General features: G+C 40.1%; 1 protein-coding gene across 1 annotated transcript; it reads left to right on the top strand.

Annotated features, from left to right (window-relative positions):
* Nucleotides 1-814: 814 nt before the first annotated feature.
* LOC114306803 (uncharacterized) lies at nucleotides 815-6,904 on the top strand. Its single transcript, XM_028252107.2, has 2 exons — nucleotides 815-3,543; nucleotides 6,301-6,904. Exons 1-2 carry the CDS (start codon nucleotides 843-845, stop codon nucleotides 6,654-6,656), a joined length of 3,057 nt encoding a protein of 1,018 aa, XP_028107908.2. The 5' UTR covers nucleotides 815-842; the 3' UTR covers nucleotides 6,657-6,904.
* Nucleotides 6,905-16,672: the final 9,768 nt, after the last annotated feature.

Genomic DNA, 16,672 nt, shown 5'->3' on the forward strand with positions numbered 1-16,672 from the left:
ATTTTTTTGTGATTGAAATACATAAAATGCCTTACAAAATGAACAGTTCGGATCATCAAAATGGGACCCGTGATGGGAATCATGGGCCCAAATAGTGCCCTCCAATCCAAAATTTGGACCAGAAGGCATTCTCCGTTATATATATATATTATTTTTGGGTTTGGCTTCTCTCAAGTTGATCATCTTAACTTGAAAAAGCATTTGGGTTTTGTTAGGCCTATTTTAGGTCCTATTTCAGTGAGTAAGTCATTTATATTTTAGGACTCGTTGAGTAAAATATTTATATAAAAAATCAAAATAAATAGACATTAGTAGTTATATATATGAATAAAAATGACTGCTCTTAAAATTACATTTGTAGTCATTTTTTTAAAATAAATATGATTCAAACATATATAGCTACAATATCTAATCATTTTGATTTTATGTATAAAAATTTTACTCAATGAATTGTAAAAAAGCAAACGATTCACAAATCACCAAAATTGATAAAAAAAAAAAAAAAAATAGACTTATCCAACCAAAACGTTCTATCAAATTGAAGTGTTAATTTATGAGAAGTGAAACCTTATTTTTGACATTATAAATAACCCACAAGACGTCACGTGGCCAATGCTAAGCCACAAAAGCATAGAAGAGAGCAATAATATTTGATGAATTTCAATAAAAGAATAAAATCTGTATTGAATTCTCCGAGTCTTTACAATGATACATCCCTCAGATATATACACTACCATAACCAGCTAACCTGACTATAGTTCTAACTAATTCTAAACTCAATACAATCCAACTATAGTTAGTTATTGATGAATAGATTACATGGAAAACTCTATATATAATGTATGGATATGACTATGAGCGTACATTTTCACAAGCTTAAGCTTAAGCATTCTCTCTGTCTCTCTGTCTCTCTCTCAATCATGTCCGTGAGGTGGCTGTACAATGCTTCTCTTATGGGAGCTCTGGCACTGTTAGTGCACTTATGCATGGTTGATTTGGCCATTTGTTCCTCGAACTTCACAGACCAATTAGCTCTCCTCAGCTTCAAATCATCCATCAAAAATGATCCCAACAATGTGTTGAGTAACTGGACAAAAGAAACCAATTTTTGTGGCTGGGCGGGGGTCTTATGCAGCCGACGTAGGCAAAGAGTCACAAGCTTGAAGCTTCGCAACATGGGTCTCGAAGGCACCATATCTCCTCATGTTGGTAATCTTTCTTTCCTTCAACTACTCGATCTTGGCAACAATAGCTTCTACGGTCATCTAACAGATGAAATAGGCCATTTGCGTCGCCTAAAAACCCTTCGTTTATTTTTTAATATGTTAGAAGGAAACATCCCACTGAGTTTACACCACTGTCAAAAGCTTGAAGTGATATCTCTTGCAAGTAATAAATTTAGTGGTACAATTTCGAAAGAGTTGAGCACCTTACCCTCTCTACGTTTCCTTGCTCTCGGAGGAAATGAACTTATAGGTACTATTCCACCTTCCTTTGGCAACATTTCAAGCTTGGAAGTGTTTGGGCTAGAACATAATCACATTTATGGAAACGTTCCAGCTGAATTGGCACAACTTCCAAATTTGAAGTTAATTTACCTTTCATTCAATTATCTCACAGGTCCAATGCCTCCAGCAATTTTTAACAAGTCTTCAATGGTTCGAATTGGCTTGAGTTCTAATGCCTTTTCTGGAAACCTTCCTACAAATAATGGCTTTTTCCTTCCTAATCTTGAATTCCTCTTTTTGGATGAAAATCAACTGACTGGAAACATCCCTTCATCTCTCTCCAATTCTTTTAAGCTCACTATGCTAACGCTAGCGACCAACTTGTTTACTGGACCAGTACCAAAACATTTAGGCAGTCTAAAACACCTAGAAGTTTTGCATTTATTTCAAAATCAACTGACAAACGAACCAGGAAGTATTGAACGTAGTTTTCTCACAGATTTGACAAATTGTACTTCCTTGGTGGACTTGTATGTGGGACAAAATAAATTGAGTGGCACCCTACCCAATTCTATTGGAAATCTTTCAAACTCTTTGCAAGAACTTGATGTATCTGAAAACCAACTAATTGGCACAATTCCTAAAGAGATTGGTTCTTTGAGGAATTTGACTCTACTTTCATTGGCTGTCAATAATCTGAATGGAAACATCCCCTCCACTCTTGGAGAAATTAAAAGCTTGCAAAGGTTGTATCTTGGCGGTAACAACTTTCATGGATCAATTCCAAATGAGATTTGCCGATTGAGCAACTTAGGGGAACTTTATGCAGGGCAAAATAAGTTATCTGGATCAATCCCAAGTTGCATTGAAAATCTCAGAGGTTTGCAGGTGATGAAGCTTCATCACAATAAATTGACCTTTATACCGTCGAGTTTATGGAACCTTGAAACTTTAAGGCTCTTGAATCTTTCGTTCAATTCATTAGGTGGAAGCCTAGATCCAAACATAAGGGGATCGAGAGTGTTGGAAATCATGGATTTATCTTGGAATCAAATCTCAGGAAGCATTCCGAGAGTTATTGGGTCATTTCAAAGCCTAACTTCTTTGAACCTGTCTAGGAATTCATTCTCGGGACCCATTCCCAACACAATGGGCAATTTGATAACATTGGATTACTTGGATCTTTCACATAACAATCTATCTGGACAGATACCTAAGTCTCTTGAGAAACTTTTACATATCCAATACATGAATTTCTCTTGCAATAAGTTGACTGGGGAGATTCCAAATGAAGGGCCGTTCATGAACCTCACATCACGGTCTTTCAGGGAGAATGAAGCACTTTGTGGGAATCCTATTTTTAAAGTGCCACCATGTGCAAGCAATAGTTCTAAGAAGTCGATGATTAAAATTAATCTTCGATACATTCTTCCTGTCATTGCATTGATGCTAATCTTTTCTATTGGTGTGTTTATTGTGAAAAGAAATCATGGAAACAATGTCCAAAGTCAAAATCTGATAGATTTATATGCAACAACGGAGCACAGAATGATTTCACATCTAGAGCTTCGACGAGCCACAGATGACTTTTGCGAAGCCAACTTGCTTGGAGTAGGAAGCTATGGCTCGGTATACAAAGGTGTACTTTCAGATGGGACAATTGTTGCCGTTAAAGTTTTAAATTTGCAACTTGAAGGAGCTTTCAGAAGTTTTGATGTAGAATGTAAAGTGTTGCGAACAACTCGACATAGAAATCTCGTTGGAGTTATAACGACATGCTCTAATCCTGAGTTAAGAGCATTGGTTTTGCAATACATGTCTAATGGAAGCCTTGAAATGTGGTTATATTCTCATAACTCCTGCCTTAATCTCCTTCAAAGGATTGACATCATGATTGATGTAGCATTAGCTCTAGAATATCTCCATTATGGTCAATTAGAGCCTGTGGTTCATTGTGATTTGAAGCCGAGCAATGTCCTTCTAGATGAAGACATGGTTGCACATGTTGCTGACTTCGGCATTGCAAAAATTTTAGCTGAAAATAAGACTGCAATACAAACCAGGACTTTAGGTACCATCGGTTATATTGCTCCAGGTAAATGTTTTAATTACCTTTATTTACTTTATATTTCTCATTTGACAGACTTGTTACAAATCAATTTTCTATGTATTTATTATTAATTTGTTTGGCATGCATGTCTTGAATGTAAATTTTATGTTTTAAGTTTGTCGAATAAGATATACCATAGATGGCTTTTGTTAACAAAAATGTTAGAGATCCCAAAAATTCTATCAAATGTCTCACATGGGTGTGAGACCCATATGAGATTCACTTTGTGTGAGTCACACACCCATGCGAGACGTTTGGTAGAACTTTTGGTAGAATTTTTCATAACTCTAGCATTACTCTTTGTTAATTGTCAATATATATTGCTTTAATCAAGAACATAATGGCAAGTTGAGATAGGCTCAGGCTTTTCAATGCAACTTTAAAGTTGAACCACATGCCTAATATTGACACTAATTACTTGATTAATTAGATTAGTAGGTTAAAGGATTATTAAAAAGAAAATATGAGGCAATGAATCATTTTAGAATAAACTGCACTAGGTTCCTAAATAGATGTTATGTTATGTGATTTTTGTCGTCTGAGTTTTAATTTTGTCAATTTTATTTTCGAAGTTTTGAATTTGAAACAAATTGGTTTAATTTCAAAGGAATTGTTTAAATCATTAAACTAATAATAATAATAACTACAATTATAATCCTGGAAGAGTGTGGGTGTTACTTTATCTTCCAAAGTCTTCAATTTTGTTGCTTTGGTCTCTAAAGTCTAATTAAGGAGACAAAGTATAGCCTTACAATGTTATGTATAAAATTGCTAAATTTAAAATTTTAGAGACTTCTGTTATATGACACAGATACTATTAAGTTTAGACAGTCACTACAAAAAAATTAAAGTTTTAGAGATCAAAATTTAGGGACAAAATTATTTTTTAGAGATCAAAATTTAGGGACAAAATTATTTTTTAGAAACCAAATATTTTTGTTGTAAAAAGTGCCATTATTATATTTTTAGCAACGAAAACTATTATTCTTTTGGGATCAAATTTTTTGTCTAATAAAAAAATCATGTTTAGAGCAAATTATTGTCCCTAAAAGTCTATTTATTAGTGACATTTTCAAAATTTTGTCGCTAAAATTCTTGTTTTGGACTTTTCGAGACAACCTTTTGACAACTATCCTCCTGACAATAGAAATTGGTTCCTAAATGTCTTTTGCAACAAAATTTTCACTTTTAGAGACCAAAATATTTGGTCTCTAAATCTCTTATTTGTTGTGGTGTGAAATTGGAGAAGTTTGACTCAAAAATTAAAAGGGTAAATTACAAATACATCTCCTGAAATTTACTTAAAACAAGAATTGCCTCCTGTGATTTAGAAAATTACAAATACCTCTTTGTCAGAATTTTTTATTTAACAGAATTAATTGTAAAAGTAAAATTTCTAGCTGTTCACCTATACAATAATAAAATTATCTGAATTATTAATTGAAATAAAATTTTAACATTATTAAAAACTGTTAATTAACTTGATGATTTATTAATAAAAGGACCTATTTGTTATGAAATTAGAAACCTTAAGGGGTATAATGTAATTTTTAGAACCACAGGGGGTAATTTGTAATTTACGTAAACCTCAGGAGTATGTTTGTAATTTACCCAAATTAAAAATTTAACCAACAAAAATTTAAGGGTAAATTACAAACACACCCCTTGAGATTTTTTTAAATTACAAATTACCCAATGTGGTTCTAGAAATTACATTATGCCCCTTAAGGTTTATAATTTCATAACAAATAAGTCATTTTATTAATAAATCATCAAGTTAATTAACAGTTTTTAATAATGTTAAAATTTTATTTCAATTAATAATTCATATAATTTTATTATTATATAGCTGAACAGTTAGAACTTTCATTTTTTCAATTAATTGTGTTACATAAAAAATTATGACAGGGAGATATTTGTAATTTTCCAAATCACAGGGGACAATTCATATTTTAAACAAATCTCAGGGAGTGTATTTGTAATTTACCCAAAATTTATTTAAACTTGGTATATTAAAATGACACAAACTGTATATTTTATGGATCAGAGGTGTATATGTTATCCATCATTTTGACCAATTTTGAAATAAAATATTTTGCCTAATTGAGCTACCTCCTTCAAGGGCAATATATCATTTTTTTTTTTTCATTTTTATGTTTTTATTTTTTTTTATGGGTATGGCTCCCTCCATACTCATATCCTCCATATTTTTTCATACTTCATTTTTGGGGTTTCATTCTAGGCTCACAATAATAATTTAAACTATTTATTTTGTAAATCTTACAATGAAGGCCATTTGTATAAAAAATCAGTTTCATCGGATATTGATGAATACATAAACAAATCACTTTTTTGTTTTATAGAATGAAAAGTTTATGTTTAAACTCACAATTACTATCCATTTTAAAAAAACAAGATGCAATTTATTCATATATCTAGTGATATCTGATGAAACTAATTTTTTGTATAACTCATCTAAATTGTTGAGATTACAAGATGAACGGTTTAGATTATCAATGTGGGTCTAGAATAGAACCCCAAAAATAAAATATAGAGAAGTATGGAGGATAGTCATTCTCTTTTTTTATATGACCAGGGTATTTGGCAATATATTAGTTGTTTCCATTAACTTCTTCATAATTATTTTCAAACAAAGAAGTCAATTATTAGTATCCATGTAGATGGTGATATAAAATGATAATAAAAATCAATAATATATAACATTTCCCATATTTTATACAGAGTATGGTTCCGAAGGACGAGTCTCAACAAGTGGTGATATATATAGCTATGGTATGATGCTTTTGGAAACATTCACAAGAAAGAAACCCACAGACCAAATGTTCTCTGCGGAGATCAATTTAAGGCAATGGGTGAGCACATCACTTCCCAACAAAATTATGGAAATAGTGGATGGTGGTTTATTGAGGATGCAAAATGGCAGAGACATGGTTGCCTCACAAAGCATTCTTCTTGCTATTTTAGAGCTGGGTTTGGAGTGCACCGGTGAGTTACCTGTGGAGAGGAGTGACATTAAGAAGGTTCTTGGCAAGCTGAACAAAATCAAAAAGCAATTCCTTCAAATCCAAAGTAATTGACATGCACATTGCACAGAACATGGTTCAATTAATCCTTTGTTTCAACTGTTGCTCTTTCAAACATTTATCAAAATATTTCTCTTGTTGATGCGGTTAGTTCTCTTTTTTTTTTTTTTTTTTTTTTTTTTTTTTTTTTTTTAAGTGAGGTAATTTTTAAAATAAAATATTGTTATGATTTGTAATAATATTGTCAGACTTTATATAATTTCAGTTGGATTTTAATTATAATAATTATTATTATTTGTTTTTTTCTTTTTTTTTATTATTTTATTTTATGTATGACATATAGATCTAAAAGTCCAAATGTTAGTCATTCTGTTTTGTGTTTTTAAAATTTGCTTTTGAGTTTTAAATTCGTGAATATATATATATATATATATATATATATATATATATATATTTTGTGAACTTTTTAAATATTTTTTGTCAATTTTTTTCTTTCTTTTTTTCTTAAAATTTTTTTAGATCCACATAATCTAAACAACACTTAAAAAGTTTAAAATTTGTGAAAAAACTTTTAAAAAATTCACTAAATATTATAAAATACAAAAGAATACAAAAATCCAGTAAAATTTCATATTACTAATTTTTATAAGAGTTTTCTCAAATATTTTAGTTTTTAAGTACATCTAAATTAGATGCATCTAAAAAATTTGACTAAAATATTTTAAAAGTTCACTAAAAAAATGAATTGAAAACTGAAAAAGTGTTTATAAAAATTCAAAACCAAATAGAATGAATGATTTTGTTTATGATTTTTAGCCACATGATTTAATTGTATTTATCTTCAAAAAATAAAATAATATTTTTAAAATTATGCTTGTCATATATATATATTAAATTCAGTGTATATGTAATGTTGGGACCGAATTCCCAAGACCCAGTGATATCGCGTATAGATTAGGCCAAAAAAAATTATAGTGATCTATAAAACCCTACGAGGCAGAATTAAGGTTCATACTTTCAAGATCTGTTCGATTTGATATTGTTTAAATCCCGAACAGAAGATTGTAGTTGATAATTGCCAAATTCGGTTGCACCTTACAATCTTCTACCATGTGGGCTAAAAAACGTGAACTTCTTTACTTTCTCTTGAAAACTTGAAAAATTATGCTTTAGAGAGCTACAAGGACGTACACACACACATATATATATATATATTTTTATATACGCTACGGCATGAACCATTAGGAGTAGATTAGGATTAGGACTCCCTATGAAATTAGGAAAACTTATTCAACCTCAATTATAATCCCTAATTTCATAAATTAGAATTCATACCACTAAAGAATTATTATTGCACTTCCATCTTAATCTCCAAATTATATTTCGAGTTCCACATTATTAAATACTTATTTATCTCTCTACGTTAAGATTACTAATACCCGTCGATTAAATATAATCATTGACGATTATATTTAATCGACTTTTTAATAATTCCTTGAGACCTTCTACTTAACTTATTTGATATGGAAAATTCAAAATCCACCTGTAGGGTTTGACATAATCAAAACTTATAAACTTCTTCAAGGGGGTATTATCAATCCCTAAACTGAGACGTGGATTCTATCAATAATCAATAACCACTGTACACATAAAGTGATCACCCAAATTGACCCATAAAGAATCTCACTCTTTTATGAATCAAAATGACCAACACTAAATGCACGCGATTATTAATCATTTTCAGATTAAGAGCATAAGTACTTGTAATAACTATGTGATGTAAATTGTCTCGTCTAATCAATAGATGAACAATTATCCCAAGACGGTCATGCTCAATACACACAAAGCATACTAGCACAATGAGTTGAATTTTACTGTTTTCTGTAGTCAAGACAGACTTACTCAGACACCATGTTACAGTTGTACCGATAATGTGTCCAAATCCATCGTAGATTATGAACCACTTATATTCTACAAGAATTAGTGATCCTATCTTCTGTGCGTAAGCCGTACTCTACACACCAGATCACATACTTTGTAGAATAAAAGACCCACATGCAAAATATTAAACAAATAATATAATGCAAATATTATTCATAATGATTCTCATTAAAATTGGAATAACTGATGATGATACAATTAATATACAACGGGTACCTGGCAAAACGGATCAGACAGATCCACGCTTCTCATGCTAATATCCAAGTGATCAAACCCACCAATGAACCTGCACACAAGTTCAACAGGGGAACGAGGAGTCCCCCAGCGAACCCTCCGACGAGCAAGTTAGAGAGAGAGAGAAGTGGAGTGTAGAGATATGAAATGGAGATAGAAAGCTTAACCTTCTTCTTGTCTTCAATGTCTGCTTATATCCTTTGGTAATCATTTCACCGTCCTTTTCGACCTGCCATCTTGGCCGAAAGTCTATGCTGTAGCTTACCTTGTTCAGGGTGAGAGGGTGCTGTTTCGACGGAGATGTGTTGTCGTAATAAATGTCGTGATGGGCTGCATTAATGGCGATGTGCAGTGGTAATAACTTTGTAGATCTTTGTCTGCTGATGTGACTTGTCCTTTACCTGCCACATGTCTGAATATCATTGGTTCTTCATGCCATGTTGGCTTCCAACTGTTCAGGATCTCATCAGTTGGGTTATGTGTTGGGCTCTAAATGATGGGCTTGGGTTGTTCATAGTGGGCTATGACCTTTGTGGGCCTAACCACGCCAATAGTCCCCCCATTCCCAAGTGTAGCTTTAGCCCAACGAAGGGAATACTAATGGAGAAGATGAGGAGGACCGACCGCGAAGGGTGACCGAGTGGAAGGACCGACCATGAGGAGGACCGACCGCGAATGGTGGCTGAGTGGGAAGGCCGACCATGAGGAGGACCGACCGCGAAGGGTGGCTGAGTGGACGGGCCGACCATGAGGAGAACCGACCGCGAAGATTGAGGTGGGGGTGCGCGGGGCTCAAGAGGTGGCGTGTCACGTGATGACTTGAAGTGGAAAAAATAGGGTAAGGGGAGGTGGCAGTGAATCGTGATCGTACACGTGGCAGCATCTCGTGGGGAGGGAGATTAGGCGTTGGGCCAAAAACGAAACGATAGGTCATGATGGGTGTTGAAAAGACAGTTTTGGCGGATGTTTTGAAAAGTTTTCAAATTGGCGAAAAGTAATTGTGACCCTTGGAATACGGGCAAGCCTTGGGCTTTTGGTATTATTCGATTTACCTACTTCTTTGCAAAAAATCAAAACATTCCAAGTGTTAACTCCTTTGTTGCTGACGATACACCTCTGCAACATTTCTTGAATTTTCTTACACCCGCTTCCGAAGCTATTCGTAGGCACACCACAGAGATGGCTCAAGAAGAAGCTGGAACCGCCAGGGTTGATTCGTTTGGGGATGACGACGCAGTGGAGCTAGCGGAGCAGTACCGGACGGAGAGACAAGTGGAGAGGGTAGGGGAGCCGGTGGTACAATCCCATTCTTCCACTATGATAGCGGCTCCGAAGCTAATCAGCCAGGTGGAACCAGATCACTGGCATACGAAGGCTGACAAATCAACGGTTACTGCGGCGGACTTGGAGGTTATGCACGAAAAATACCAGGTTCTCGCTGAAATAGAGTTACTGTTGCCGTCGTCAATGGAGAGGCCATCAGACGCCCGGCCGAGGGAGTTTGCCCTGTACGAGGAAGCATTGAAAGGAGGACTAAGGCTGCCACTTCCGCAAGTGGTGGTTGATGTCCTAAATCGGTTGGAGGTAGCGCCGAGGCAACTAATGCCCAACGCGTGGAAGATTGTGTTAGCCTGTGCAAGTGTGTGGCCGAAGGCGACTGAAGGGGCGGCTATGGCGGTGGACGAATTTTTCGCGTGTTATAAGGCCTCAGGACAGCAAGAGACTTGGGTGATGTTGTAGGTGGCGGCAGGAAAGGGTCTGGTGACGGGGCTGCCGTCATCCATTAAGGGTTGGAGGCTGCGGTGGTTTTACGTGTCCGCGAATGGAGGGCTTGGAGTGCGTACGATGTGGAGAGTGCCCACCAAATCTGTAGAGCCAAAACTGGGGGCGGCAGCAGAGGAGAGGATAAAAAGGGTGAAAGCATGGAGGGAGAAGGAGGGAGTCAGGTGGGACGAACTTGTTCAACCTTCAGCCTTGTTTGTAGCGGGATTGGGCCCTCAGCCGAGCGTTGGAGATCTGGGATGGGCTGAACTAAAGGCGAGGAGGAAAGTGCAAGAGGTTGAGGATATGGCCATCCTTGCCAAAGCCAGTAAGTTCAAAGAGTCCCAGGCAGACCGACCGCCAAAATCGATCACGAGGGAGAGGATCTGACCTCACCCCAAACCCCTGGGAAAAAAAGACTTAGGTGGATTTGAGCCACGACCGCCCCTAGTTGATCCTTTGAAGGAGAGGGCCTACAAGGAGATGGAGGTGGTAAAGAAGAAGAGGAGAGTGAGGAGGAGTGAAGAAGAGCCTGCCTTAAAGATGAGGAAGGAGATGACGGCAGAGGAGACCCCCATGGCCAAGAAGGCAGGGGAGGAGAGGGTGAGGGGGATCCCAGGAAGGGTGGTTGCCCCAAAAGTGGTGGAGGTCGCCTCAGAGGTCATGAAAGTCGTCCCAGTGGTGGCAAAGATCGCCCAAGAAATTCAAGTAGAAGGTGAGCCAACTGGCCCTGAGCCGAGGGGAGAGGAACAGCCGCAAGGGGGTCCTGCGTCCTAAGGAGGAGGGGGGGTCAGGCTAACGACTGCGATCTACCACGCCTGCGCGGTGTCTGGGTGACTGGAGGGAGAAGAAGGCCCTGCCAGAGCAGCTGCAGATCGCCTTGTTGGGATCGTAAACGAGGCGGTTGTGCGCTCGGTATCCAGGTTCAATGAGGCTGAGCTGCTAAGGGGGTTGGGCTCTGCCTAAATGGAGGTAACCACCTTAGCTGGGGCTCTGCTGAGAAAGGCGGCGGCTGCAAAGGTCAAGTCGGATGAGGCCAAGGCTCAACTTGCAAACTTCAAAAGGGAGAGTGCATGGTGGAAGAAGGCTGCGCGAAGCGCGTGCTCCAGAGGTTGGCAGGAAGCTGAAAAAGCTAAAAAGATGCAAGTGTTGGCCATTGTTCACCGCAATGTTGCCGACCGAGCCCAAGCTGAGCTGATCGCGGTTAAGTTGGAGCTAGAAGACGAACGCCACCAGGTTGTGTCGCTCGAGTTCTAGCTAGCTGGCGAGCAGAAGAAGCTGGGGGATGCTCAAAGGGCCTGCGTGGTCGCCATTGAGCGTCATGAAGAGGCTATAACCAGCAATGAAGAACTGTACGCCCAGCAAATCAAAGAAAATGATGAAGCAGACGTGAAGATTGCTCAGTTGCAGAAGGAGCTAGAAGACGAGCGTGCTAAGGCAATGGAGGAGAGGGCGAGCCTGCAGAAGGAGTTGGAGGAAGAGAGGGCCAAGACGGCCTTTGAAAAGGCGAGCCTGCAGAAGGATTTGGAGGAAGAGAGGACTAAGGCAGCCTTTGAAAGGGCAGCATACCCCGATCTGTATGTTGCAGCAATAGAACAATTCAAGGGGTCTGCTGAATTCAGATGGCGATCGATGCCGCAGTCTCCAGTAGCGTGGCGAGGGAGGTGTCTGGAGGGGCGGGCCCGTCTGGAAGGACCGTTGGGGGCAGGACCGAGGCAGAAGTGATTAAGAGCTTCCAGCGGTCAGACTTCTATAAACACGAAATGGCTGAGTTCTAGGACAGTGGCTGGAAGATGTTCAGGCGTAAAGCTGAAGAACTGTTCCTAGGCTTAGACCTCAGTAGTGTAAAAATTGACGAAGACGATGTGGCCCAGACCCCCTTGGATGAGGGGATTGAAGAAGAAGACCTCGTTTCCAGTGAGGATGAATAATTGAAAAATAAGAAAAAGACCTTCTACTTAGAGTTGTTTTTGTTTTTTTGAAAAGTTGTAATGAACTTATGTATAAGTTTGTGAATAAATAAAATTTGAGTTGCGTTTTCAGTCCATTATTTTTGCTTGTGCATCAGAAATGTATAAATTATTGTGAAGTGTAAAATGTAAGGAAAACTCAATGTAAAGTGAATTTTAACTTGTAAGAAAAATTCAACGCAGAGTGAAAGTGAGAAAAACTCGATGCAGAGTGAATTTTAACTTGTAAGAAAAATTCAACGCAGAGTGAGAGTGAGAAAACTCAATGCAGAGTGAATTTTAACTTGTAAGAAAAATTCAATGCAGAGTGAAAGTGAGAAAACTCAAAGCAGAGTGAATTTTAACTTGTAAGAAAAATTCAATGCAGAGTGAGTGTGAGAAATTCACTTGTAAAAAAAATTCAATGCAGAGTGAGTGTGAGAAAATATGGCCACTGTGCTTATGATCATGAAGTTGCAATGGTGGCTTCGGCCTGGGTGGGGCTTTAAGTGACTTAGTCTGGCCGAGCACTTCATGCTCAGTCTAGCCGAGGCTTTTTGTGCTCAGTCTGGCTGAGGCTTTTTGTGACTCGGTTTGACCGAGCTCTTCATGCTTAGTCTGGCTGAGGCTTTTTGTGCTCAGTCTGGCTGAGGCTTTTTGTGACTAGGTCTGGCCGAGCTCTTTATGCTCAATCTGGCTAAGGCTTTTTGTGACTCGGTCTGGCCGAGCTCTTCATGCTCAGTCTGGCTGAGGCTTTTTGTGCTCAGTCTGGCTGAGCTCTTCATGCTCAGTCTGGCTGAGGCTTTTTGTGCTCAGTCTGGCTGAGGCTTTTTGTGACTCGGTCTGGCTGAGCTCTTCATGCTCAGCCTGGCTAAGGCTGCAATCAAAGCGTTACCACAGATAGTTGAGATATAAGCTTGCTGTTATACAAAGTGTAGCTCGTGGGGTCATAAATTTATACTATATGAGGAGAAAATGAGAACATAGATTGTCCAAAAGAAAATACAACATTTTGGACGATACAAAAATACAACTTTTATTGAAAATAGCGCTTCAAATGTTCAGCGTTCCAAGGGTGGGGGAGGTTTCGACCTTCCATGTCCTGAAGTCGGTAAATGCCCGGTCATGGTCTGGCTTTCACAACGTAAGGTCCCTCCCATTTGGCTGCCAGTTTGCCTTAAGTCGGATTTTTGGTGGCAAGAGTTACTTCTCGCAAAACAAGGTCCTCTACGGCGAACTCCCTTGGTCGGACTCTGCGGTTGTAGTGTGTTCTCATTTTCTATTGGTAGGAGGCTGACAGCAGTGGTTTCTCTAAGCTCTTCGATTAGGTCAAGGTCAGCCCGACGGAGCTTCTCGGCTAGTTCTGGGTTCGGATGCAAAACCGTTGGGGTAGGCAGACCGACTTCCACTGGGATGACCGCCTCAGCGCCGTATGTTAGGTGAAAGGGGGTCTCCCTAGTGGGAGTCCAAGTGGTAGTACGGTAAGCCCAGAGTACATTCGGTAATTCCTCAGCCCATAGTCCTTTAACAGCTTCTAGCTTAGTTTTGATGATCTTCAGAAAAGAACGGTTGGTAACCTCGACTTGGCCATTGGCTTGGGGATGACCTGGGGAGGAGAAACAGGGTTGGATCTGGAGGTCTGCACAGAACTTCCTGTACATGGCGTTGTCGAATTGTTTGCCGTTGTCGGAGACGATGGCTTGAGGGATGCCAAACCTGCATGCGATCGACTACCAGATGAATTTGGTTGTGTTCCGTTCGGTGATAGTGGCAAGGGGTTCTGTCTCTACCCACTTGGTGAAGTAATCAATGGCGACAATCGCGAACTTGGTCTGGCCTCGGCCGGTGGGAAGTGGTCCAACTAAGTCGATCCCCCATTTGGCGAACGGATAGGGACTGCAAAGTATGATCAGCTCAGTAGGTGGAGCATGGGAGATGTTGGCAAAGCGTTGACACTTATCACATTTGAGTATGAAGTCAGTCGCATCTTGGTTGAGAGTAGGTCAGAAATAACCAGTGAGAAATATTTTGTGGGCTAGTGACCTGCCGCCTGAATGATTACCTCAGATACCCTCATGGATTTCTCGCATCACATAGGTTGCTTGAGCCGGATTGAGGCATCGCAGGTACGGGCATGAAAAGCCACATTTGTACAAGACACCACTGACGAGGATGTAATTGGACGACCGGGCCTTAACTTTGGCAGCTTGCTGTTGGTCATCTAGAAGTTCCCCCGTTGTCAAAAATAAAAAGATGTCCGACGCCCAAGGGATGGGCTTATTCTGGAGGAACTGCACTTCTTGCTGGTCGGGAGAAATGACAGGGTGGGCGAGGTACTCGAGACGGACACCACGACTGAGGTCGGACTGGTCTGCAAAAGCCAACTGAGCCATCTCGTCTGCCTTAGAGTTTTCCACCTGAGGGATGTGCTGGATGTGGAAAGTATTGAAGAGGTAAACAAGGGGAAGCGCAATATCCCTGTAAGCCCGCATTGTGTCCTCCTTTGCATCGAATTCCCCTGTAATTTGTCCGACAATGAGCTGGGAGTCGCTGAACACCCGGATGTGGATGACACCAATGTCCCTGGCTAGGCGGAGACCTGCTATCAAGGCCTCATATTCGGCCTCATTGTTACTGCCATCGAACAAGAAACGGAGAGCACATTTGACATAACCACCCTCAGGGGCGGTGAGGATGAGACCAGCTCCGCTGCCTTCTCTGCGGGATGATCTATCAACGTTGAGAGTCCAAGAATGAGAGTCTTCTGGCTCGGTAGGGGTTGGTGGGGGTGGAGGGGCCGTGGTTGGGGTAGGATTAGTGAACTCCAGGATGAAATCGGTGACAGCCTGCCCCTTAATTACTGTTCGAGGTCGGTAGGAGATGTCAAACTGGCTGAGTTCCACCGACCATTGCATGAGTTTGCCAGAGAGCTCTGGTTGCTGCATTACCTTCTTCAAAGGTTGGTCGGTGAGGACCACTATGGAATGGGCTTGGAAGTAAGGACAGAGTCGTCTGGAGGCGGTGACCAAGGCCAAGGACAATTTTTCTAACAGTGGGTAATTCTTCTAGGCGCCCCTGATGGCCTGGCTAATGTAGTAGACCGGTCGTTGAACAGAGTCGTCTTCCCTGATAAGAGCTGCATTGACTGCGGTGCTTGAAATGGCTAAGTAGAAGAAGAGGGGCTCGCTAGTGATTGCCTGAGAAAAGAGGAGGGGTTGGCCATGCATTGCTTCAACTGCTGAAAGGCCTCTTCGGACTCGGTTGTCCATTCAAAAGTTTGCCCAAGAACTTTGAAGAAGGGGAGGCACTTATCTGTTGCGCGGCAAATGAAGCGGTTGAGGGCGGCAACTCAGCCAGTGAGTCTTTAAACTTCCTTAACCGTTTTGGGTGACTGCATTTCAATCAAGCCCTTGATCTTTTCAGGGTTAGCTTCAATACCTCGTTGATTGACCATGAATCCCAAGAACTTCCTAGATCCTACGCCGAAGGCGCACTTCTCCAGGTTGAGCTTCATTTGGTACTTCTGTATGGTGGTGAAGGTCTCTTGCAGGTCAGTCAGATGGTCAGCAGAGAGTTTGCTCTTGACTAGCATGTCATCGACATATACTTCCATGTTTCGACCGATCTGATGATGAAAAACGGCGTTGACCAACCGTTGGTAGGTGGCCCCAGCGTTTATTAGTCCAAATGGCATCACTTGGTAATGGTAGGTGCCTTGGTCGGTAATGAAGAAGGTGTGTTCCCGATTAGATGGATGCATCAGAATTTGGTTATACCCAGAGAAGGCATCCATGAAGCTGAACATTTGGTGACCGGCCGTGGCATCGACCAGCAGATCTATGCGGAGAAGAGGATAACTGTCTTTGGGGCAAGCTCGGTTGAGGTTTGAGTAGTTGACACAGAGTCGCATTTACCATTGTTCTTGCGGACCAGGACTACGTTTGACAACCATCTAGGGTAGTCCACGTTTTTTATGAATTGTGCCTCAAGGAGCTTATCGACCTCTGCGGCAATGAGAGTATTGCGCTCCGGATGGAAAATGTGCTGCTTCTGGCAGTAAGGTCGGAAATGGGGTTCAATGCTGAGGCGATGGGTTATGAATGAGGGATCAATGCCCGGCATGTCTGAGTGGGTCCAGGCGAATACATCGTTGTGCTTAATCAGAAGGGCAGTAAGGTCGGCCTT

This window comes from Camellia sinensis, chromosome 4 (assembly GCF_055761805.1).
Source record: "Camellia sinensis isolate YWXY chromosome 4, ASM5576180v1, whole genome shotgun sequence".
Taxonomy (NCBI): Eukaryota; Viridiplantae; Streptophyta; class Magnoliopsida; order Ericales; family Theaceae; genus Camellia; species Camellia sinensis.

Coding starts and splice junctions, on each gene's coding strand:
- LOC114306803 (XM_028252107.2), top strand. CDS start 843: ATGGATATGACTATGAGCGTACATTTTCACAAGCTTAAGCTTAAGCAT. Junction 3,544..6,300: donor CATCGGTTATATTGCTCCAG/GTAAATGTTTTA, acceptor TATTTTATACAG/AGTATGGTTCCGAAGGACGA.